The 27,724-nt window shown below is 32.4% G+C and overlaps 1 protein-coding gene across 1 annotated transcript; it reads right to left on the reverse strand.

The window, feature by feature from the left end:
* Positions 1-1,124: 1,124 nt before the first annotated feature.
* Positions 1,125-24,738, reverse strand: LOC143042934 (uncharacterized). The gene is made up of 10 exons (XM_076215439.1): positions 24,703-24,738; positions 20,777-23,005; positions 14,515-14,769; positions 11,950-12,474; positions 11,109-11,224; positions 8,147-9,385; positions 7,305-7,335; positions 6,367-6,656; positions 5,436-5,463; positions 1,125-1,632 (listed from the first exon to the last, which is right to left on the reverse strand). Exons 1-10 carry the CDS (start codon positions 24,719-24,721, stop codon positions 1,340-1,342), a joined length of 5,025 nt encoding a protein of 1,674 aa, XP_076071554.1. The 5' UTR covers positions 24,722-24,738; the 3' UTR covers positions 1,125-1,339.
* Between the last annotated feature and the right edge of the window lie 2,986 nt (positions 24,739-27,724).

A 27,724-nucleotide genomic window follows, 5' to 3' on the forward strand; every position in this document is an offset into this window, starting at 1 on the left:
GACAAGACAGATTTCTGTTTTTTAATTCTATTCTTGTCTACAATGTTGGAGAGTGTCATTTGTTGAATATGAACATAGACCAAGATCCCTTTATAGCTTGCTGTTCGGTGTGAGTCAATCCTCCGTTTAAAGGTCATTCTTTCACTGATAATGATTACCTTTTTACAAATTGTAACTTGAATGAAGAGTTGTCTCATTGGCACTAATACCACATCTTCTTATATCTATCGATTCAAATGCATAAAAATGAAATGAATTGTTAAATTTGAGGTTAAACAGTTTTTGTTCTGCCTCCCGTTGGTTCAACACATTTTTGCTACTTTTTTTCGAAGTACTAATAAATCCCAAACATGGATGGTTAAGAAGTAATTAAAATGTGCCACTAAAGAAATAGTTAAATGATGTTTTACAACTCCTGTACCATAAAAAAAACCAAGAAGGCATTCTTAAAAGGAGACGACCAAATACAAATATAATATGCCCAGGAATGCAATTAAACAATACATGACTACTTCACAAGAGATTTAGGTTATTGTAATCGTACCTTAGATAACATGATATTTTCGTATGTATTTAGGGTAGTATTATCTCGTCGATATCTTTAAAAACATTCTTTAATGCACATAAAAATCAGTTGTACACATTCAATTCTGGTAGCTATTTTGAGATTATTTTATTTCCGGTTATGAATAAACGAATTATTAAGAAACTAGGGTTGGAACTCCCTTCTTTATGCAAGATGGATGTGGGTATTATTTCTAGATTCTTTCAGTTCATACACCTCTTCAAATGATTCAGTTCTTATAAATCATCGGCCTTTATATGTATGGCTCTGAACGTTTTCGATAAAGGATAGTTAATCCAGAAAGTGCTCGCAGACTATCAAACCCTTGAGATGCAATGAACCCCCCCCCCCCTAAAAAAAAAAGGAAAAGCACTGCCCTTTATAAATGATTCTTTTAATATATTGCAAAGCTTTATAATGTAAATATTTCCATAAGGCTGGATGGTTGAACCAAAATGTACGGCACATACTGTGGAAAGTTTGTTAAATGAAAGAACTTGTTTGTATTTTACTTGGGGAAAGGAGTTGAATTGACTCAATTTGTATAACGAATACCGTGGAAATTAATTTGATTTTAATCAATATTGATTTACGCATACTATGTAATTTTTGTAAAGGGGCATCAAATAGTACGACCCATATTGTAGATGAAATTCATTGTATATTGGATTTAGTTGAACGAAAATGTATGACATATACTGTTGCCGAACTTAAGTGTCTATCAAGTAAAATGTAAAAACAACATTCAGTGATTGACATTCGTTATCTACAAAATCATTTGTGGAGATACATGTCTTTAACAAACTGGAAGCCGCCAAGATGAACGCGTTCCAGACCAACCAGTAACTTGAATAAAGTAGGTTTTTCTTCAGTTGAATTTTTCCATTTTCTTAAGATGTCTTCAGTTTGATCGTACATCTTTCGGTGATCTGTTTTTGTCTGCTCTATAGAGCTTATAGCTATTCCTAGTTCTACACCCAGTTGTAAAGCGCAGTTACCAAGTTTTTGAGGTAGATTTTTTAGGACATCATCATTTGGAACTTCGTCTGGTCCGACATTTGGAAATTCTGTAAAGGAATATAAATATTATTAAAAATATGTCGACAAAATTTATCTATCACTTTAAGTTTCCAGTTCTTACACTATTTCATTTAATGATTTAAACCACAAAAAATAAGGCACGTTTGTTGTTCATCATTTTAAATGTTACCGTTTAAGAAAATGAACATGTGGTTGAGTGTGGAAATTTCAAATGTGTTTGTCTCAAGGTACTTGTAATCAAAAGGAAACAATTTTAATGCAAACTGAAGGTTTGCACCACTGCAGATATGTTGTTTTTGAATTTGATTGTGTTCATCGACCACTTTCCAGAGGAACTGTACCTGTTTGTATGAAACATTAATATATTTAGGTTTACATATGATAAATAGATAACTGTGTTTTGAATAAATTTACATTGTGATAAGTTGTGTTCACACTTCAGACAAGTTAATGTCGATTTTTGTCGTTTTCACTTTAGCCGTTCTAGAGATATTGTACCAGAATGTTAAAAAAAACCGTGTTTGGTTTCAAAATGAGACATCGATTATTGATATAACTTGATATTCTAAAGGAGTGTTTTGTTCCACTATAGACCGGGGATATTGGTTTTTTTCCATCTTTCCCGTTCTTAGAAATGGTACCTGATGTTAGATAAATGAAAATATTGTTTTGAGACAATAAAAAGAAAGACTCTTTAAACTAATTTGAAACATTAATAGGTTGTATAGTTTATTGACTTTGAAACGTTTGCTTAGTTTTCATGTATTACTAGTTAATCTAGTTCAGCTTTGAATAATATATCGTGCCAAACCTATTATTAATTGGTGCGTTACTTATACCATGTTTACGTATGTAATCTTAAAACAGTAGGAAGCCGCTGCCTGGACCAATACCTAATAACGACTTTTGGTTTTACCTAAAGGTAATCAATAATAAACTGAGGAGTAAACAAAAAGGTATCCGATACAGTATATAACACAAACCAACAACAGACAACTTTAAATTCTAAAGGGTAATTTGTACCCCTTAACAAAACCTTGACTTTTCAGTTTCAGTGGAGGCCAAATAGTCTTAGTATAATAGAAGTTTATCTTCTATGATTCTGAGTTTGCAAGTTCGATACCGTTATTGAATGCGCTTTCGCTTACAATCATTAAATGTTATTCCATAGCAATCGGTTGTTTCGGAATCCTCTACCAAGAACAACTGGCTATCACGCTATAGTAAAGAGTGATACAAGTAGTGATAGCTTGAATAAGTCGCTATGGGTCAGGGTATCTATGAAAACTTAGATCATCTTTCTAGTTGTAATAATAACATAGTCGTTGATGTCTGTAAATATCAGTGTATCAAACTTATTCAGCACAAAGGATATATGGTGCATATACTTATTATTAATTGGTGCATTACTTTCATATATGTAATCTTTAATTCTAATATGACGTGCTTCTTTCGCTTTGTAAACAACACCGTGATAAAATTCTCGATATATCTATACTTAGCGCAGACTCCAAGATGTACACAAATGGCTGTTTAAATATGCCTCCCACGTAAATCCACATGTATCGTAACCTATGTGTAAACGGTTGTGGATTTCGCTGTGTTAACAATTACAATTGAATAAAACCCTACAGAACATTTATTCTGATTCTGACGCATAACAAAAAGAATTTACACATTAGAGAACGGAAAAATGGACAAAAACAAAATAAATTAAAATTCCGCGAAATTCCAGTAATGATTTTGGCGCATTAACGTCATTTCAAAACATGACGTCATACGTATGAAAACGTCAAAGCTGAAGGTTTTTCTATTGCGTTTACCTTCTTAACTCGGATACAATTGCATTGAAATAAATTATTGAGGTAGGTGTTGCTTGTTTTCTGTTCTATTGCATTATTCGCACATTTACTGATTTCAACAAGTCAACATGGCGGCTTCTTGGTTACAACATGTCAACAGTGAATTTGACGGTACCTTACGATAAAAAATGTAAATTTGAAATTGCAAATGTTGGGTTTACTGAGAAGTAACAAAAGGAAGCACATTTTTTTTTCTAGCGGTTAGTTAAGAAATCATTCATGCAGGTTTATTAAATTGTTTTACATTTATCGAACAGTGGGTAAAATAGAACAGCCACACACAAAGGTATACCCATCATCGCTTCAGTTTTTTAATGATCGTATTTGTCCTATTAGAATCGAAATAATTCATGGAAGCCATAGATTTGTTGGAAATTTACACATGGCCTGGGCCGTGATATTCGTTAATTTCATCCCTCGCTAACGCTCAGGATAAAATTCGAATATCACGGCCCAGGCCATGTGTAAATTTCCAACAAATCTATGGCTTCCATGAATTATTTCTTAAATGGCAGGAAGCAGCTGCTTGAACCAATAAAGAATCACGACTTTGGGTGTACCTTTACGTAATCATTGAAAAACCGAGGATTGAACAAAAAGGTATCCGATAAAGTAAATAACCCAAACCAACATAACGTTTTAAAATTTTAACATACGGTATTTAACAACAGACAACTTGAAATTCTAAAGGTTAGAACAAAATCATGTTGACAATGTACAATATAAAGGACAAACGATAATTGTTTTTTTTCAATTTGCTAAAGGACAAAGACATTGATGTATTGAAAGGCTATTACTATAAGGGTTAATGCAACAGTCTTGATATGAAATTGGGGTTTGAAGGCCGTACGGTGACCTATAGTTGTTAATGTCTGTGTCATTTTGGTCTCTTGTGGACAATTGTCTCATTGGCAATCATACCACATCTCTTTTTTTATATTTGACTAGGTTTTGTTAATCTAAACACGGCAATTCTTGTAATGTCCATCCCATAACTTCACTGTAAGAACTAAACATATAGGAATTTGTAATACGATTAAGTACATTTTTCAATAGTTTTGTTGCTTACACCTAAATCGGTAAGAGGAACTATTTCTTTTTATCTATTTGGTATTAGTTTACCTTTGTTTCTGTTAGTGGCACACTTATTCATTGAGTGTCAAAACATTATGATCGTTTTAAACCTCCTCAATATAAAACTTTGAAATTTTCTTGGTAATGTGTCATTTGTCCAAGTATAGTATCGGACTCGGACTTCTCTTGAACTGAGTTTTAATGTACGTATTGTTATGCGTTTACTTTTCCACATTGGCTAGAGGTATAGGGGGAGGGTTGAGATCTCACAAACATGTTTAACCCCGCCGCATTTTTGCGTCTGTCCCAAGTCAGGAGCCTCTGGCCTTTGTTAGTCTTGTATCATTTTAATTTTAGTTTCTTGTGTACAATTTGGAAATTAGTATGGCGTACATTTTCACTGTACTAGTATATATTTTTTAGGGGCCAGCTGAAGGACGCCTCCGGGTGCGGGAATTTATCGCTACATTGAAGACCTGTTAGTGACCTTCTGCTGTTGTTTTTATCTATAGGCGGGTTGTTGTCTCATTGACACATTCGCCATTTCCATTCTCAATTTTATATATACTTAAATGATTATGTTTCGTGTAATTGAGGACCAAAAAACTATATTTTTCTCTTTGTGCATTAAATTCCCCCTGCTGTGAGTGCATAGGCAACTATAGTAGAAACTGATGTACAAATCTCAGAAAAAGATTAGGGATACAAATTGAGGCAAAACACAAAAATCACAATGTAGTAAGGTAATAACATTAATTCCATACGAAGTAAGGCCGGTATTTGGTTATGGTTAGTATCAACACATATATCTGCAAATCATTTGAAACCTTATAATAAATGATACATATATATAAGGATGTTGCATATTCAACTGAATGCTTTTGTATTCTTACCAGAAAAATCTGTGTATTCTCTGAATACCTGAAATTGAAATTGAGACACAAGTATTTTTAAAAAAATAAATAAACACAAGGGCAAAACTAAATATGGTTTATATCAAAAATCTCCTTGTAAGCAATTCATTTTTTGAATTTTACACAAGAAGACTATTTCTTAATACTGTGTACTATTTAAAAATTCAGTGGTACACGAAACCATAATAGACCGAAGCCTCAAATTCAAATAACCTTATATAATTCTAAAATGAATTTATAGGAACAAATGTGTACTAGAAAAATATACTAAATAAAGATTATTGACTATCTTTTTGTCTTTTTTTTTTATCAATTATATAAAAATTTCCAAAAAATTCAGTTAATTAAAAAAATGTGTATCTTATGATTCGATGACGCCTGCTTCCAAACTGTGGCCTCTACATTGCAATGTAGCAAAATTGCGACAGCGCCTGTATATGAAGTATATATCTTACAGTTGATGCTATGTCAGAGCGAAACAAACGCCATATATTGATTTTACTTAGAAAACCAATTATTGAAACCCAACGGGGGGAGGGGGAATTCCTTTATAAAGGTGTATACAGATGTGCCGAAGGAAAAGGTCCCTTTTTGACACATCAAATATATCAAGTGATTTGTCACTTGATTTACTATTTTCATCCTTCGATTAGTATAAATGTTGTTTTTTATCGTTTAAAATCAAGTCAAGATGTAAAAAAAATCAATATGTTATAACTGAGGAATATATGAATGGGTTATGATTCCGCTATGAAATATTTTTATGGGTCAGGATTTCACAAGACTACAATATATGAATGGGATGTGTTTTTGAAATTCCAGCTGTACATCTGTGCCTTAAATTCCATGTTGAGACCCCCGTGTGAAAAACAAAGTTCACAAATTTAAATAGATTGTATAAAGTACAAACCTTGCAAAGAACATGCGTATCAGCACCAATTGCTTTCAGTCCTGCGTGCAAATTATTCAATGATTTTGTTTTTGTTTTTCCTTTAATCTTTGTATTCATCCAGGTATATAACACCATGGTATTTAGCGTCAGAGCATCATGGCCGTACGCGTGATTTACATTTTTCCAATGTATTTCTTGTAACCCCAGTTGATGGACCAGCTTTTTACAACTATCAATATCAAGCTGGCTTGCAAGTCTTACAAGATGTTTGTCGCTTGGCAACATTTCCAGGGCATCAACGTGAAGACCTGAAGCATATGAAGATTAAACACAGAGTTATATAATCATAAAGACATTGTAGAAATAAAGTTTCCATTAAAAACATATGTTAGTCGGCCTTTGTTGAATGACTTCACAAACATATTTTTGAATTGATTTACATTGATCATGTTGATTGATAGACATAAAGAACTATCTCAAAATGAAATGCCGATAAAACAAAACAAATTGGTATGACACTTTGGTCAACTATCCTTCAGGGTTCAAATGAGTTAATATATGAATTGTTACGTCATCGTCTTGACTCCATTAATCAACAAATTCTAGACCGTTTAGTAAGCTAGAATGTGAAGCAATTTAAGAGAAAAAACAAAAGGCCGTACTCATATAAAATAAATTAGCAAAACCTGAATATGACAGACATTAACCAGCAAAAACAACTGAGTAACAGGCTCTTGACTTGGACCGGCATATTACAATTTTTGGGTAAGTTGAACATGTGTGTGATCGCTAAACCATCCGCTAACCTGTAACAGTGTCGTTACAGCAAAAAATAAAAAAAAACCTGTACAAGTTTACAATTGACTTAAATCAAATGACCAGTACGAAGCACAGAAATATCTACCATCAAACAAAAATCACAAAGCACAATCATGTTCAATCAAACCTTAATTTACCTGTACACTCTGGTGGACATTCTTCCTGTGTCTGAAAAACAAAGAGAAACGCAGTGTAGTTTATATCCATAAATATATGCCATTTTTGGAACGATTTGACGTAGGCTTTTCCATGTGATCTAAAGGTTACACAGTTTCCATGTGGATTTATTTTCGCTGTCAATAAGTACTAGAACATTAAATATCAAAGAGTTTTTGCTCCTGGCAATTTAAGATTTTTCTAATTATCCGTAAACCTTTTAAAAATGCAGTATTACTACCGCTGTATCACAGGTGATGAATCAAAACTTCACCTTTGGTAGACAAAAAATATATTGTTGCATGCAGGGTTGTTGTCGTAAAATTTGTGAAATCATTTACCGCATGCATATCTCTTTTATCGGCTTTTGTCGTTAGAACATATCATTATATTTCAAAATATGTTACAATCGACTGATAAGCATCATTTATATAATACACATCTGATTCAGGAGAGGTGCTATCGTTAAATATATTTTAACATTTTACACTTCTGCTCATGAAGATACATTGATTTTCAAAATAAACTGCCAATGGCGCTTACCATGAAACTAGCAATGTTATGTGATCTGTTTATGTTATTCCGTTTTTGTTTATGATACTTATGATGTGCTGAGTAATTAAATTATAGATAAAGCCAGAAGATGCAGAACACACATGAAAACCTCTGTTAATATTTTGCATGACAAACATGAACATAAACAGGTCATTGAACATTCTGAAAAACTTCATAACGGAAAAAATGTTTAAAACAATCTAACATGGATGATACATATTCTGCAAAAAAAAGTTTTCAAACACAATCACTTGTTGATTTTACATACCTTGTCAAAAATCCAAAGCAGCGGATATTTAGTTAAATGTTGATTTTTACTGCAACTCCAGCTAGAAGTTCGTTTCGCCTCGGAAACAGAAAACACACAGGGGGATCTGTCACAAACTTCCCCGACTTCAATTTGAAAGAGGTTTGATATATCTTTATTTTTATAGCTCTTTCCAATACTTGTTAAATAGAATTTAAGAACATCGTTTAATGTGAATGTCAAGCATTCTTGAATGCTGGCTGCAATATCTGGAGAGATGGTAAACTTAGATGGTATGTGTGTAAGGTAGACGATGATTCTCGTGTCCTCTATAATTATTCTGAACTCGGTTTTACTGTCAACATATAACACGGCTGAGGAGTGATATAAAAGTGAACATTTGTTCTCCTCTTTAATAGGCCAAATACTACTTACAGCACCAATAAGTTTAAAGGCCAATGAAGACGGTATGGTTCTATTCTGTAATCGATAGACCAAAGAAATGGTTTTGTTTTCAAATGATTTGTCATCCAAAAATGACATCGGCATTTTGTTTTTAGCAGTGCACGGAACCAAGAAACAATCGTCTGTGACTGTCTTGCCTAAGTACCGCTTTGGAAGTACCAAAATATCCAGATGTACGAGGACTTGAATAACATACTCTTTGAACTCATCACTTGATAAGTACTGGTTGACTTGTTTTTGTTGCCATAGTTTTAGGAGATCACGTTTTCTTATAATTCCAGTATCCGTCATTTTTCTTAGAATATTTTTCAGGGTTTCAGCTTCGGGCCAAAACATTTCATCAGTGACAAATGACTTCAGGATATTCACCAATGCAGGAGGATAGAGAATAATGAAACTGTTTAGTTCTGGTTGATTAAAATACATTAGTTTACCCAATGCGTGTTGTGTTAAGAGAAAATTGTCCAGTTGTTTGTCAGAGAGTGCTAGCTCTCCATTCATGGTGTTTGCCTCAGCTAAGTGTGTTTTTAGTATAACATTTATGTTATCTTTTTTCATATTATCAATCAGAAGCTCGAGAGGAACCCAAATCATAGGCCGTCGTTGTCCCCAGGATGGCTGGTTCACAGCAATACTGACAAGTTGGTTTTTTAAATTCTTAATTTCAAGATCATCTTTGTCTGTACCATTTATGAAGTAAACTGGATCGAACACGATGTGTTTCTTCATTTCATGGGTACCAAACATTTCAGTGACTTGTTTAGAGAATTCTTTTTTCATCTTCTCCTGCTTATTCTGGAAGGTAAATGATATCAATGTAAAAAGATAACTGCTAATGTTATAATTATGTTAATGTGCATTTTATATGCCTTTTAGTGCTATTTTGTAAAATATCTGTTTGTTTATTAGTGATTAAGATTACAACACAATATTGACATTTTTGCCTATTATGTATGTTTGTTTTATTCAGACATTGTTGTCAATTGTTGGAATTTGATGCGACTGTAATACAAGTGAGAGGTTTAGCTAAGTAGAAAACCAACTTTAATCCACTATTTTCTTAGAAAGAAAATGCCTGTACCAAGTCAGGAATATGACAGTTGTTATCTATTCGTTTTAGTGTGTTTTGGCTTTTAATTTTGTCATTGACTTATCGTTTGAATTTTTTCATCGGAGTTCAGTATTTTATTGATTTCTATTTCAACTCAAGTATGTTAGGTTTAATTTTAGGTGGAGGTCCGTATGAACAACAATTATCAAATACCAATGATGAATGTATCAACAAACTTAGTTGACAGCATATTATAGATTAACAGCAGAAAATAGCACAGCATCCAAATATTGGTCTTTCCACAACGCTGCTATTATTAGGGTTTACACATTTCACAAAAACAATAATATCATCAGTAAATAGGCTTCATCAGTTGTATATAACAAAAAGGGAAATGATGGACCACATCTTCGATCGCAATTCATAGAATCTGAAAACAGGAAAAAGGTGACTACTGGATCCAAAATGTACCCAAACATGACTCCTTACCAATGAAAAACTTCATTTGATGTCGAAGTCATTCTGTTCAGTTGTAGTTCAAAATAATTGAAAAATACGACAAATAATTAAAGATCGTTGAACATACTAGTATAGAAAAATTTAAGGTCTAGCGGACCCATACAGTATGCACACATTACAACTAATCAAATTGCAGCTGTTTACCAAATAGGAAATCTTTTCAGAAGTACCTTTGAAAGTGTTACAGAAATATGTATTCAACGATAAGACGGATGACCGTACGGACAAGGTCAGTTTAGTTTTGTCCCAATCATTTTTTAATAACATAAAAGGATGTATTCATCAAATCTTGCTTGTTACAAATTTCAACAAGAGTCCAAGCTTCTCTTGATTTACCCTGTTACACTCCACTGATTATCCAGGGAAATAAACAGCTGATATAACTTATTAAATCCTCAAAAATAATATAAAGAAGGTATCATTGTCCTATACAGATAATTCTTTTTAATTGACACTAACATTGGACATCTTGACTTATATGTATCTACTGTTTTATTAAATTCATTTTATAAAAAACTAAAGACATCAACAGTTTTTGTTCTCTTCTCGGATACATAATATGAATTATAAATAGAAAAACTTAATACTGTAAATATATAATTCATAAAGTAATATTTACTGTTTGTGATTTAATATCCAAATACAAGATGTTTTAATTTAATTTGTCCCAATCTTACCGTAGACTGAATGTGTTGCTGTTTAAAACACTGGAACGCCATTTAATGTACTAAATATAAATGGGATCATCAGCATTTACAAATCTAGTTTTACTTTTTAAATAAAAAATAATTATACCAGTGTATCTAATAACCGATTCTACACTGAGTTAAGATTCAGGTTTTAGAAACAAAACCTAAAGGTATTTATCTGTATGTTGTTTTATTTTTTCAACAATAGTATTTGCGATATCAACTAGTTGATACTACATGTAAATAATTCGATGCTTACCTCAGAAATAAGGTCGCTGTGCGTTGCAGCGAACACGACCATAGGCATAGGATCATCAACATCACTCTCATCAACACAATAAGTGAGTATTGAATTGACCCAATGCTTTACAATAGCTAGAAGAAAAATAAGAATATACAATTCATATCCTGTCTACATATGCTTTCTTTCTTCAAACAAAAAATATCATCTTTAAATAAATCAATAAATCCTTAATATTAAGACAATTAAGTCAGGAATAAGACAGTTCTTGTCAATTAGTTTGATGTGCTTCCATTTTCGATTTAGCCATTTTATCAAGGACTTTACGTTTTGAATTTTCCTCGGAGTTCATTATTTTTGTGATTTAACTTTTTAAAAACAGATTGTACGATTTACAAAAATACAAGTTAAACTATCGTTTCAATAATGTTGTCATTGCTTGTGTCGCTGAAACTTTATGCTAACTATATTGGTGGGTTTCATTTATAATGGAAGCCTTTAACTTGACCTTAATGTGTACATTAATGTGTATATTAATGTGTCATTTTGCCTCGAATATATAGAGTTTTAGTTCAAGACATCATCAAAATGATACTTTTTAAAGCTGTATTCTTAATACACAAACCTGGACCTACAATAAAACTTGCATGAGACAACTTTCCACAGGAGACCAAATGACACAGTAAGTAACAACTATAGGTCACCGTACGGAATTCGACAATGGGCAAAGCCCATACCGCATAGTCAGCTATAAAGGCCCCGTAATGACAAATATGTATTGTGTCCAATGAGTGTACATTTGGGTAGAAACGAAATGTATATTTGTTTATAGTCATATATTTTGAAATAATAAACATACTTTCATTAGAAATATCTCCAGTAGGATATTCCGTCAGAGGTTCATGAAAATCCCTACTACCATCAAACATCACGACAAATGTCCCTCCTTGCTGAACAAATAGCTGATGAGTCATATCATACGATCGTTGACCACCAAAGTCGACTAAATCAGAAGGAGCAATCTTGATTTTGTATTTACCACTCTTAATTTCTTTTAAAATGTCTTCCCGTACAGCGTAGGCTTCAATTTTGTTTATCTTAGGCAGACTAACTGATGCAGCTTTTTCATCGTCGGATGTCAATGTACTTTTAACCGGTAAATCTTTAGATTCCTCGACAAAAACATCGGATGAATGAGAAACTGTGGCACTGTAACCTTTGTCTTTCTTTATCGTCTGTTGATTTGACTTAGAAAAGTCAGTTCCAGTAGATGATGGCGCAATGTGCTTGTCCTGGTTGGTATTAACACTTTGACGTATGACTGTCTCACGATTTGGCTTACCGATTACCACCTTTGTCAACACATTCGGATCTTTTTTTCCGCCTACAACAAAGACTTTTTTTTATTATTTTATGAACAAACGTTGATACAGATTCAGAATATTTATTTGTGAAAATAAAATGTAGAAATAGCAAAGAAAAACAATATTTACACACGATGAACGATATAGATAATTGATCACTGATGTACGAAACACTTTTCTCTTATGCTTGTGCTATTTTCACATTTCCTTAGCAGTGGGAGAAAAAAAAAATTCCATCACTAGTGAGGTATCTTTTCGCAGCAAATGATTGTTCTTAATCTAATTTGGAATTTTACTCTTGATTTCTTCTGAATTTCCTATTGTGACGCCATAAAAAAAAAGGTGACCACGTCTGATGACGCCACAATTAAAGGACTTTCTGAAAATATTTGAAAGAGAAGGATACAAATCATTCACGAAACAGATTCCATCACTATTACTGGTGTATTACGATATTTTTCCACTCTCTACAGTAAAATTTATAATTTTCTTTAAAAAGCTCGACAAGCCTCGCGCTTAAAATATTATAAATTTTACGGTCTCGAGTGAAAAAATAACCTATCACACTTGTTGCACTTATTGAATCTATGTATATAGCTGTTTTTAGTATAAACATTTCAAATTGTGTTTAAAAGTGTCTGTAATACGAATTTATACAATGATTGTAAAAATATCAAAAATAATCAAATGCTAGCATAGAAGTAAAAGATGCAACTATTTTATAGAAAAAAACCAAAGCAACAATATTGCCATACATGACGGTAATTGACATGCATTTTATGGCTTACAATATACATACAACAATTATAACTTGGTCTAAAATCTTCCTTTTTAACCCTTAAAAGTATATTGACTTACACACGCTTCGTTCGAAGACTGTTTAGTGTTTATTAATTGAAATTCAATAAACAGAAACATCACTTAACGAAAATAAAAGGATATTTTCACCCAAAGTCGAAAATGCAAATGTTTGTATCTTGAGGGAATATTTGACAATCACCAAAATACTGTTGTTGCCAGCACGCAACTATGTTTACGTACTATGATAAAAATAGATCGAATAGGTCTCTTTAGTTTGTTTATTATGTTAATTAGTTTCATAAAAAAAAAACACGTAACAACAGCATTTTGTTGTTCCAGCACTTGGACAACCAAACGCATATGCTTGACAAAAAATAACCTCCATTGCAAAAATGTTCACTTAATGAAAAAAAAAATGATAAAAACGTTTATAAAGGAGTATTATAAAGATGCATTCATAAGTCAGAAAGCAGCAGTTTTGAAACAAAGAAATGTGTTTATTTAAATTTTCTCGGAAAACCGGCGAAACCGTTCCATCACAAAGATCAAATCAGATGCGCACCAATTTTAGTGAAATAGAGTGAGTCAATGGATATTTTACGTCTTTGCTATCAAGAGTGCAGTTTTATGTTAATTACGAAGTCCATTCGTCTATGCGATTTTATATCACAAAAATACTGATTTCCGAGGACAATTATAAACCGAAAGTCCCTAATTAATGCTTGGACTTTGCCATTGTCAGGTGTGGAGTTTCTATTTCGTATCCGGAATTCATTCATATATCGTTTGTTTATACGATTGTTCATATGTGCAACTCCTTCTAAACAATTACTGATAAATATATTTGGTGTTTTAACGATCTCCTGGTTGGTTAAAAGTATTACTTCTATTTTCAATGTTGTCAATTTTTATGGCGACACTCCCACTCTGACGTAGTGTATTTGTACGCCAACATCAACATGTGTGTACGTTGCTATTGTTACTATAAATAATATAATAAGTTTTTTGCGCCTTATTTTTGATAGAAATTTATTGATGATGAATGGCAATAATTTATTTTGAATTTAATGAACCATAAAATAAATTTTTGACTCTTCGCATTTTACATAATACCCTTCGCAATTTATTCAATGTAAAGGTCAATAATTAATTCTATGGTTCAATTAATTCAAAAATAAATAATAGCCATTCATTAAGTATACAAATATGCTATTCATATTAAACAGATTTAATCTTTATCATTTTTTAGACTACATTACCTCCCGCTAAAGGAACCATCTCATGAGTTTCCAAGTTAATACCGTTACGTCCAAAGTGTATGACTAATCCATCTGTTGATTTCCACGTAAGTGGTATTGTACTACCAATAAGAACACTTGCTAGGGTTGACTTTCCACATGCACAACTTCCACAAAGGAAAACTCTATTTTCAAACGATTTATATGTTCCAGTAGATAGCAGTTTGTTAAAATCCTCAGAACTACCAGCAAAAGGTAGTAAATACTCAGGATTTTCTAAAATGAATGTGAGATTCATTATAAGTGTTAATGTTGTGTATATTAAAAATATCAAAATTCTTCTTAAAATCGAGTAGAGATTTAATTGTGAATTACTCAAATATTTATATTTACAAAAATTACTGGAATTTGCGATGATTGAAAAAAATGCAACATCAATTCTTATTGTTTACAAAAGATAAACTAAGTTGTTTTTTTTATGTAGGAAATGATATCGAAGTAACGGGAAGTAAACAAAGATTTACTAAAACAGCAAATTGAGAATTATCACTTATTTTTTATGTATAATATAAAAAAGAAGATATGGTATGATTGCCAATGTCACGACTCTCTACAAGAGACCACAATGACACATAAATTACCAACTATAGGTCACCGTAATAATGCATAGTTGAATTTTCGTAAAATAAGGTATTTGCACACAAAGAGCGTTGCAATTAGGACTTCTGCCTTTTGAAATATAGAGGTATATACAAATAGTCTACGCCTTTGCCTCCGCTGCCGGCTAATTATCCTTATATCACGTATTTCTCAACTTGTCGCAGACGAAATAGAAATATGTTCTCAAGGAGTTTTACAAAACAAAGGTTCCCAGCACACAACTAGGTGTTGAAAAATGTGTTTTTTTTTGCCAACCATAACAAGTCTTATTTGATAAACGTTAACGTAATTTACCATAACATTTCACATAAATGGTTATTGCTATCTCTCTTTGGCTATTAAGCTTGTATATTGAACACAACTGGTATTTTTTGAGATACGTAAAATATATTTGTTTTCTTTTCACCAATTATTTTAAATCTATTTTAAATTAGCGTATTCCTTAAAAGAGGGAGTTTTTACTTAAATTTAAACAAACAAAAAGGTATATGTCTAAATTCCCCTCTTGTTGTGGTATTTCTAATTTTGAATACCATCGCGAGACTCTACTTTTACACACATATGTAACATAAAGACAGAGTATAAGCACATGTATAATTCTCTCGGTACTATAGGGAAAATACTTATCATCAAAGGTATGCATAAGCATGTCTATTCATTACATATAAAACAAGAGGCTCCCAAGAGCCTGAATCGCTCACCTTAATTTTTTTGGTTAAATCTCTCATCAATGATTATTTTGGCTTTTCAATTTATTTAAATGTTCTTTGAATCGTCCTATTTTCTTCAAAAGCAAAAAAAAAAAAATTTTCTCCTATGTTCTATTTTAGCCATAGGAGCTATGTTTCTGACATACAAGGAAATGAAATATAAAATTTATACTAGATACTCTGAAACTCATTTAGCCTAAGTTTGGCTGAAATTGATACAGCAGTTTCAAAGGAGAAGATTTTTTTAAAGTAAGTCAACATGATGAACAAATTGTGAAAAAAGTCTTTAAAGGGCAACAACTCCTTAAGGGGTCAATTGACAATTTTGGTCAAATTGACTTATTTGTTGATCTTACTTTGCATTTTTGATATTAACAGTTTATCTGTATCTATAATAATATTCAAGATAATAACCAAAAACTGCAAAATTTCTTTAAAATCATCAATTCAGGGGCATTATACCTGAAAAACCAGTTACCCAATTCGGCTGAAAATTTCAGGACAGGTAGACCTTGACCTAATAAATACTTTAACTTCTTGTCTTATTTGCTCTAAATGCTGGAGTTTTTGAGATATAAGCCAAAAACTGCATTTTACCCTGTGTTCTATTTTTAGCCATGACGGCCATGTTTTTTGACGAAATAAAAAATAAAGCACAAACTTTATTTTATACACCCTACTGATCATTCAGTTGAAGTTTGGTTGAATTTGGTTTAGTAGTTTAAGAGGAGAAGATTTTTTAAAGTTAGCAAATATGATGAACAAATTGTGAAAAATTGTCATTAAAGGACAATAACCCCTTAAGGGGTCAATTGACAATTTTGGTAATATTAACTTATTTGTAGATCTTACTTTGCTGATCATTTTTGCTGTTTACAGTTTATCTTTATCTATAATAATATTCAAGATAATGACCAAAAACTGCAAAATTTCCTTAAAATTACCAATTAAGTGGCAGCAACCCAACAATGGTTTGTTTGATTCATCTGAAAATTTAAGGGCTGATAGATCTTGACCTAATGAACATTTTTACCCCTGTCAGATTTGCTCTAAATGCTTTCGTTTTTGAGATATAAGCCAAAAACTGCATTTGACCCCTATGTTCTATTTTAAGTAACGGCGGCCATGTTTTTTGACGGATCAAAAATCGAAGCACACACTTTGTGCAGGATAATCTAAGGAACAATCATGCTAAGTTTCATTCAAATTCATTCAGTAGTTTCAGAGGAGAAGATGTTTGAAAAATGGTTAACGACGACAGACGACGACGACGACTGACGCCAAGTGATGAGAAAAGCTCACATGGCCTTTTAGGCCAGGTGAGCTAAAAATGAAGATGTGGTATGTCTGCAAATGAGACAACTCTCCTCAGCTTATTAGTGAACAAAAAAGAAAAAGATTTCCTTTACCTGTATGTACATAGAGTTTCAATCAAAATATATTCGGTGTAATTTACCAGATATATCATCTTACCGAGGATTTTTTCCGAAAAATACCAGATTTGGGACCAAATGTCCCCGCCTAATGGCATGATCTATTTCTGTACAATATACAGTTAACAATGTTTTCAATTTTCACAGAAAAAAGAGTTTTTCTTCCAACCTATTCGTCAACATAGTGTGCCGCTTTCAAAGAGCTTATGGGAATATGAGTTTTTTGGAACGATTACTACTGAAAGAATAAAGTTGATGAGTGTGGAATAGCACATTATCATATTTTCAAGTTGTAAAATTTTTCTTATATTAAGACTTACTAAAATACCCCAATTATTTGACTATCAGTTCGTTCGGGGTAATTATTTGTTTGCCATAAAGGGTATTTGCCATTAGGTAATATTTGTAGGATTACCAAACATGATTTGTTGTCGGACTCAATGAACTTTAAAATGTTAAAATGAATGATTTCTGTCATATGTGTGTCATTGAAAATAATTTATCACGAATAAACAATTGAATAAGTAGTTATCAAAGGTACCAGGATTATAATTTAGTACGCCAGACGCGCGTTTCGTCTACATAATAAATCGTTTACATAAGAAAATTCATTGCTGCAAGTGAAAATAGAGCATCTCGCGGTGTGATAAATATGACGTATAGAATATCCCTTGCATGATGCGAATTTAAGAGTATCAACAATGGTGTTACGAACGGATGGATCAAAGAATAGGCAGACGGGTTGGAAGTGTTCCTATTTCTCTTCAAAGAAATGTATGGGAAAGGCAATTACATTGAAAAAGACAGCAGTCGCGGGAGGAAAAAAAGTCGAAAACGAAGGTGATGTGAAAGTTATCAAAGGCGAACAAGGGTATCAAATGCCGTAGATTGTAAACCCCGAATCACGTCACGTCGATTCTAAGATAATTACACACGCCCCTTTACCCATCTTCGCTAGCCGATGGTTACGATCCACTCCCGTTATCTTCACCCTTGGCAGATTAGGCCAACATATTTGATAACAATATTGAGTCATCTATCGGAAATTAAAGTCACGCCCATTCAGAATACATTATTCCTGGCCAATGGTAGCACTTGAACTCTTCAATTTAGAGGTAAAACACGGAAGCGTCTAGATTCTACACACTTGGTAAAGCCGGAAATGAAGATATACGTCAACAAACATGCATTTGTCAAGGAACTTACACAGGAACTTTTTATTTTGATTAAAAACATTCAAGTTGTCATTAAATGTAGTCGTATGTTTAGCGATGTAAAGATTGTTTGCACAAGAAACCCGTGGCAATCGTTTACAAACACTTTCTACATTTACTCGTGATCATGTTATAGGCGCTTTTTGGTTGAAAGCAGCAAACTTCGACTGCAACCAATAAAAATTCTTACCTTGTGTCACCGAAATTTTATCTCAATCCGCCAAGGGGGAAGAGAACAGGAGTGGATCGTAAACCTTGGCTAGCGAAGATACCCTTTACCATGATCATAGTATTAACTATAGAAATTACATATAACTCTTTTTATTTCGCTAAATTATACAAATAAATGTTCCTCAATTTGACTTTAGACTTTTCTTTCTGTATCAGATGACTCATATTTTGGCTGTAACTTTTTTGTTCATAATCCTTTCCGCAAAACAACATTTTGCATTATGATTTTTCTCTCCAAATGGCGGCATCCTTTTAAACTTTGACATTAAATATTTTATTACTGAATTACTTCATCAGTCCTCATTCACCAATACGTCCTACAGTGTTGTTTTTCCATTGGTGTTTCATGTAATAAAACTGAAGTATTTTTCTTTTGTTTAAAAATATAAATATTTATATACCAAAGCCGTCTAAAGACCGACCATGTAGACATATTTAGGTTTAGGATAGCTAAAATCTCCTTCGTCAGTTCAATAGAACGCCGACCATACCTACTTATATTAAATAGTAAAGTTGCTAAGTTCCCTCTGTCTCTTGAAGGTGGATACAAGCCAACAGAAAAAAATGTGGACTTTCAAGTGCCAAAACCTAACATAAGGTCTTTTTTATATATATATTTATGTGTTATTTTGTAATTCCTGTTCTTACTTCAATTCCGTTTACTTTTAAGAATATCAGTGTATTTATTAAGAAAGTAGCCTTTTGATGTTAAGAGGATGAGATGCTGGGACTAATTTCGATTAAGCTTTTTGTTTTCTTGCTTGCCTACATGATGCTATTTTTGGGGTGGGGGTGGGGAGTTAACTATCATTTTATCTTGAGGCCTTTTTTATTCTGTCCTTTGATTTTGAAAATGCTGAAACTATAAAAATTGTTTTTGAAAATTATCTAATAATAAACTTGTGTAAAGTACGTAAGTGTGAAGCTTGAACACAACGGGTGCCACATCTGGAGCAGGATCTGCTTACCCTTCCGGAGCACCTGAGATCACCCCTATTTTTTGTGTGGTTCGTGTTGTTTATTCTTTAGTTTTATATGTTGTGTCATGTGTACTATTGTTTGTCTGTTTGTATTTTTCATTTTCAGCCATAGCGTTGTCAATTTATTTTTGATTTATGAGTTTGACTTGTCCCTTTGATATCTTTCGTCCCTCTTTTTGTTGAAATATTAAAACGTTATTATTCTATCAAATCTCTTTCATGAATAATTGATAAATAATGCCAGTCATTTCAAAAAAGGAAGTTCACATATATAAACTCATCATAGATACCAGGATTAAGTTTTGGATTTATGCCAGACGTGCGTTTCGTCTACAAAAGACTCATCAGTGACGGACGAACCCAAAAACGTTTAAAAGGCCGAAAAAAGTACGAAGTTAAAGAGCATTGAGGACCAAAATTCCAAAAAGATTTGCCAAATACTGCAGAGGTAATCGATTCTTGAGATAGAAAAGCCTTAGTAATAAAAAAATAAAAAGTTTTGTAAATAGTTAATTTATAAATATGACCATATCAATGATAATTCATGTCAGCACAAAAGTACAAAAGTGCTGACTACTGGGCTGGTGATACCCTCGGGGAATTAATATGTTTGTTAAACTTAATTTTTCCAATACTGAAAGGTAAATAATTTCAAAAACAAAAAGATATTTCTACAATTTTGGAATTTTGTTTTTGAATAGAATTAGTTTTTACCGCAATTTAGACACTGATAATAAATTTTATAAAATACGTAAAGTTCAATAAGCCAGAAAGCAGAGTTTCAACAAGATTTAATTTGTAGTATGAATAAGTATTTCAAGTTAAAGATTCTACTCTGGAAAACAATCTGGTATTATAAGATCATAAATTAGGAGGATTTCATTCAATTTGAAACAAATCAATTGCTTCTATATATATTTTTCTAAATTTGCAAATTATATTACCAGTATACTAAATGCACACACAATTATAATAATAACAAAAGGGACTGAATAAATTTCGAATTCTGATTTCAAAATAGTTCACAATTAATAAAGCAAATCTAAGCCACTTACCTGCCATATTCTGTTCTTGTACTTGTGTTTGTATATTAGTTCCTTCACCTTTCTCAAGTGGTGGTTTTCCAACATTGTCAGCTTTATTTATATCATAACCTTTATCTATCAGTAGGTTTACTACATCTATTTTGCCATTTTCAGAGGCCCATGAAAATGGCGTGTTTCCGTTCTTGTCGGCAGTGTTAATGTCAGCACCTCTCTCAATAAGACGAGATACTATCGGTAGATGTCCTCGATAACAAGCATTCATTAGAGGATTTGTTCCGTTATTGTTAGGTTTATTTATATCACAACCTTTATCTATGAGTAAGTTTACTATATCAATGTTACCATTGAAACAGGACAATGACAATGCCGTGTCTCCATTCTTGTCGGTAATGTTAATGTCAGCCCCTCTCTCAATAAGACGTGCTACTATCGGTACATATTCAGTAAGACAAGCATACATTAAAGGTGTCTTTCCTTCAATGTTAGGTTTATGTATATCACAACCTTTATCTATCAGTAAGTTTACTCTATCAATGTTACCATTGAAACAGGACAATGACAATGCCGTGTCTCCATTCTTGTCGGTAATGTTAATGTCAGCCCCTCTCTCAATAAGACGTGCTACTATCGGTAGATATTCAGTAAGACAAGCATACATTAAAGGTGTCTTTCCTTCAATGTTAGGTTTATGTATATCACAACCTTTATCTATCAGTAGGTTTACTATATCAATGTTACCATTGAAACAGGACAATGACAATGCCGTGTCTCCATTCTTGTCGGTAATGTTAATGTCAGCCCCTCTCTCAATAAGACGTGCTACTATCGGTAGATATTCAGTAAGACAAGCATACATTAAAGGTGTCTTTCCTTCAATGTTAGGTTTATGTATATCACAACCTTTATCTATCAGTAAGTTTACTATATCACTGTTACCATTGAAACAGGACAATGACAATGCCGTGTCTCCATTCTTGTCGGTAATGTTAATGTCAGCCCCTCTCTCAATAAGACGTGCTACTATCGGTAGATATCCATTAAGACAAGCATACATTAAAGGTGTCTTTCCTTCAATGTTAGGTTTATGTATATCACAACCTTTATCTATCAGTAAGTTTACTCTATCAATGTTACCATTGAAACAGGACAATGACAATGCCGTGTCTCCATCATTGTCGGTAATGTTAATGTCAGCCCCTCTCTCAATAAGACGTGCTACTATCGGTACATATTCATTAAGACAAGCATACATTAAAGGTGTTTTTCCTTCAATGTCAGGTTTATTTATATCACAACCTTTATCTATCAGTAAGTTTACTATATCAATGTGACCATATTTGCAGAACAATGACAATGGCGTGTCTCCATCCTTGTCGGTAATGTTAATGTCAGCACCTTTCTCAATAAGACGTTCTACTATCGGTAGATATCCTACATAACAAGCTTTCATTAGAGGTGTAATTCCATTAATGTCAGGTTTATTTATATCACAACCTTTATCTATCAGTAAGTTTACTATATCAATGTTACCATTGAAACAGGACAATGACAATGCCGTGTCTCCATCATTGTCGGTAGTGTTAATGTCAGCCCCTCTCTCAATAAGACGTGCTACTATCGGTAGATGTCCTTGATAACAAACATTCATTAAAGGTGTCTTTCCTTCAATGTTAGGTTTATGTATATCACAACCTTTATCTATCAGTAAGTTTACTATATCAATGTTACCATTGAAACAGGACAATGACAATGCCGTGTCTCCATCATTGTCGGTAGTGTTAATGTCAGCCCCTCTCTCAATAAGACGTGCTACTATCGGTAGATGTCCTTGATAACAAGCATTCATGAAAGGTGTCTTTCCTTCAATGTTAGGTTTATGTATATCACAACCTTTATCTATCAGTAAGTTTACTATATCAATGTGACCATGCATACAGGACAATGACAATGGCGTGTCTCCATCACTGTCGGTAATGTTAATGTCAACCCCTCTCTTAATAAGACTGATAACTTTGGATAAATCTCCATTTTGACAAGCACCAATTAAACTGTTATTTTCAATAGTATTATATTCACGAATAACAGTTATATCAGATTCTGACAACGACGAGTTATCATTTGGTGTAGAACAAGCTTCACTTGACTGATTCTCAATATTTATGTTATGTGCATGACTGTGGTCTGATTCAATTATTTTCCCGTTATCATGTATCAAATCTCTATGGTCTTCGCTAATTCCTACAAAAAACATTTAAGATGATTAGTGTCATTTTTGTTAATACAATAGGCGTTCAGTATGTTTTACCTACCAAATAAATCTTTCATTATAATCATTTAGGATGATGCATTTTAAGTTGGCAATTTTTTTGTTACAAAAGTTACTACTCTGATAAATTCCGTACCTTAGATGGTTGGTTTCATGCGTTTAATGACAATTATTGATTTTGAAGGGCACATAAATCTCCGTGAAAAGACTACTTATGCAGCCATTGGTCGTGAACTATTGTTTAATAAAGGTATATTTGATAGTAAAGTAATAAAATAACATCGTTATACAAGAGTTTATTTTTTAAAAGAAAAAGTGTAAAAGCTTGTAATATCCTCACTTTGATATATAAAATAAGTGAAATAAATGTAATAAAAAAAAACTTTGCATAACGTTTTTGAAATAACCCAAATGTTTTTGCATGTAGGTGTATGATTATTAAAAAACAGCTCACAATCTTGCTTAATCACACCTTAATTGAACGTACTATACCCTTTGAATGTCTGTACTCCGTGTGAATTGTAGATTAAGACTTTGTGTTGGGTTCCCACCAGCCAAATGACCAAATATCCTTATTTTATATAGATAAACTCATCGTAGATACCAGGACTAAAATTTGTATATACGCCAGACGCACGTTTCGTCTACAAAAGACTCATCAGTGACGCTCGAATTCAAAAAAGTTAAAAAGTCCAAATCAAGTACGAAGTTGAAGAGCTTTGAGGACCAAAATTCCTAAAAGTGTTGACAAATACAGCTAAGGTAATGTATGCCTGAGGTAGAACCACCACGCTAATAAAAACAAAGGTAATAGGGTATGATATTCCTTTTTGATTTGTTTTGCCAGCAGAAAAAAGAGGATAAAAAAAATTGTTCTGAATATTACGGTAAAAAATCTTATTTTACAATCACGACTCGAGAAGACAATTATGTTTTAAAAATTAGAGCATAAACTTAGAATCCGCTTTTCAGAATTTTGATAAAACAGCTTAAGTGATAGTAAAGTTTTTGTTTTATTTAGATAAGAGAGTTGGTAATCGAGTTCTATTTTTTTTAATTACACTTTGCTTGCTGGTATTTCTAATTACTCGTCCAACAGCAGTGGGTTTAAGTACATCTTATGATAAATCTGTTGGGTGTTATACTAAACTTTTCAAGATATAAAATACAACTTAACTATAAACAGTGAAATGAGATACAATGCACTTGAACGTTTTGGCAAATAATTTGTTTTTTGACAGATATAAAAAAAGTAAGATAATCCATATTAAACAGAACATACGTTCAGTCTTTCTTTTCATCAATCCAGACAATCCACGGTGTGCTATACGAAATGGAAAACCTTACAACATGCACAAGACATGTATCAAAGATTTGCTCTGTAATTCTTATTTGTTTTTTGTTCTTATATGAGTTTCGGTTGTAATTAAAAAGTATAGGTACCGATATTCCCTTATCCACCCAGAACCTTAAACTGACAATGCAAGTCTAGATAGTATTGAGAATGGAAATGGGGAATGTGTCAAAGAGACAACAACCCGACTAAAGAGCAAAAAACAGCCGAAGTCCGCCAATTGGTCTTCAATGCTGCGAGAAACTCTAGCACAAATATGAATGCCTTGCCTTATAACAGAAAATAAAAACTATGAATATATGTTATCATACTCACTTTCATATATCACGTACATCACCACCAATATGACTAAAATTAAAGAAATACATTGTGTTAATGCGAAATATAATAAATGGCTTCCGTAGGAGTAGCATGAAATGGCTGAAATGAATGTGATTTCCATTTAAGAAGCCTATCCTGCAAGTCCTGGTTTTTGTCCGAGTCAAAACCAATGCCCGTAAAAAAAACCATTTTACTGCAGACTTTTAATTTTAAAGTCGATGCTTGTCCTTTATTACGGATTGTCTTTAGGTGTCATACCACCAATTAAAAGTCCCTTTCTGTTCAACCAAATTTTGCAATTTTCACAGCTTTCTAAATATTTTACCTTAAGTTTAACTTCATAGAAACTAGGTATATCCTGAATTGTACAGGTGTCACCTTTCTGCATGCCAATTTTCAACATACATTCAAAATCATATAAGAAAGAAGAGAGCTCCTGAAAGGAGGTACCACTAAAAATAACCCCTGGTTTTCTGGAAATCTTAAATTAGTATACCATGGAGCGCATTAATCTTCAATTTTAAATGCAAACTCCTAGACAGGTAAAATTTGGCTCAAAATGGTCTTAATATATTTCTCTTTCAACAAAAGTTGCATTTCTGCAAATTTGTCGGTTAGTTTAGGTGAATAATGACATCAAATGCACTATTTTTTGTTCGAGTAGGCCTACTTTCATTACAAAATTTGAGGGAGTAATTGGTGGTATGACACCTAAAGAGACAAAAAAAATGATGGCTATGCTATCTGCCAAGTACATAGTATGACGCATTGATATAAGGGGTAAAAATCAAATAATTTCATTAAATCTGCATGAAAAAATGTGTTTTGAGGGTAGCAAATAACCTATGTTATAATGTTTAACACCACAGAAACAACTCTCTGTGCATTTGTGACAATTTAGGACATTTTTTAATATTAAAGCATATTGTCAGGGTGAGAAAAGCTAAAAATAGCACAAACTCAAGTTTTAGGCTCTAAATTTGCAATATGTGACATTTTGCCCCCAAAAAGATTGAAATGTGGCTACTATTACTTCAAATGATCAGATAAGGCCAAAACAATCAATTGTTTTCTGAATTTGATGTTTCATCGCATTTCGCTTAAAGAGACAAAAAAATTGATTATAAATCTTTTGTTTTGCTTTATTCTTAATCCTTAGTCAATTTGAAGTTAAAAACAGCCTTTCTGAGCAAAATGCGACTTATATTAAAAATTTCACAGCTCAATTTAAACTGACTGTTATGTATGACTTTGATAGAAAATACTTAAAAATTTCATTTTGGGCTACAGGAACATAAAGTTTCAATATCAAGATCAGTTTTTGCTAATTTTTACTTGCTTGTTCTACTACTTAAAAGACTTTCAACAATTCTTGCAATGCATTTAGTAAAAAATCCAAGGTATTGAAGTGTCAAGGAATATTGACCCCCCCTTTTTTCATCTTGTGTCAGTAAAGTACTAAAAATTGATCAAAAGTGCAGTCATGGTCATTTAACTGTTTTTAATTACATCAGTTAATAAAATTTAAGATATAAAAATTCCATTTGAAATAATAAATGGTATTTTTGTGAGTTTCTGCAGTGTTTACATTAGGCTATGCTATCTGCCAAGTACATAGTATGACGCAATGATATAAGGGGTAAAAATCAAATAATTTCATTAAATCTGCATGACAAAATTTGTTTGAGGGTAGCAAATAACCTATGTTATAATGTTTAACACCACAGAAACAACTCTCTGTGCATTTGTAACAATTTAGGACATTTTTTAATATTTAAGCATATTGTCAGGGTGAGAAAAGCTAAAAATAGCACAAACTCAAGTTTTAGGCTCTAAATTTGCAATATGTGACATTTTGCCCCCAAAACGATTAAATGTGGCTACTATTACTTCAAATGATCAGATAAGGCCAAAAAAATCAATTGTTTTCTGAATTTGATGTTTCATCGCATTTCGCTTAAAGAGACACAAAAATTGATTAGAAATCTTTTGTTTTGCTTTATTCTTAATCCTTAGTCAATTTGAAGTTAAAAACAGCCTTTCTGAGCAAAATGCGACTTATATTAAAAATTTCACAGCTCAATTTAAACTGACTGTAATGTATGACTTTGATAGAAAATACTTAAAAATTTCATTTTGGGCTACAGGAACATAAAGTTTCAATATCAAGATCAGTTTTTGCTGATTTTTACTTGCTTGTTCTACTACTTAAAAGACTTTCAACAATTCTTGCAATGCATTTAGTAAAAAATCCAAGGTATTGAAGTGTCAAGGAATATTGACCCCCCCCCTTTTTTTTCATCTTGTGTTAATAAAGTACTAAAAATTGATCAAAAGTGCAGTCATGGTCATTTAACTGTTTTTAATTACATCAGTTAATAAAATTTAAGATATAAAAATTCCATTTGGAATAATAAATGGTATTTTTGTGAGTTTCTGCAGTGTTTACATTAGGCTATGCTATCTGCCAAGTACATAGTATGACGCAATGATATAAGGGGTAAAAATCAAATAATTTCATTAAATCTGCATGACAAAATTTGTTTGGGGGTAGCAAATAACCTATGTTATAATGTTTAACACTACAGAAACAACGCTCTGTGCATTTGTAACAATTTAGGACATTTTTTAATATTTAAGCATATTGTCAGGATGAGAAAAGCTAAAAATAGCACAAACTCAAGATGTAGGCTTTAAATTTGCAATATGTGACATTTTGCCCAAAAACGATTGAAATTTGGCTACTTTTACTTCAAATGATCAGATAAGGCCAAAAAAATCAATTGTTTTCTGAATTTGATGTTTCATCGCATTTCGCTTAAAGGTGTCATACCACCAATTAAAAGTCCCTATCTGTTCAACCAAATTTTGCAATTTTCACAGCTTTCTAAATATTTTACCTTAAGTTTAACTTTTTGTTCGAGTAGGCCTACTTTCATTACAAAATTTGAGGGAGTAATTGGTGGTATGACACCTAAATCAATAAAAGAAACCAAATGAAATTGATATAAATACA

The sequence above is a fragment of the Mytilus galloprovincialis genome, chromosome 8 (assembly GCF_965363235.1).
Source record: "Mytilus galloprovincialis chromosome 8, xbMytGall1.hap1.1, whole genome shotgun sequence".
In the NCBI taxonomy this organism is placed as follows: Eukaryota; Metazoa; Mollusca; class Bivalvia; order Mytilida; family Mytilidae; genus Mytilus; species Mytilus galloprovincialis.

Bases quoted from the DNA above. Each gene is read 5' to 3' on its own strand.
- LOC143042934 (XM_076215439.1), bottom strand. The intron at 9,386-11,108 runs GTAAGCATCGAA...TTTACCTTCCAG, and splicing joins ACAGCGACCTTATTTCTGAG to AATAAGCAGGAGAAGATGAA. The intron at 1,633-5,435 runs GTAAGAATACAA...ATTCCTTTACAG, and splicing joins AGAATACACAGATTTTTCTG to AATTTCCAAATGTCGGACCA.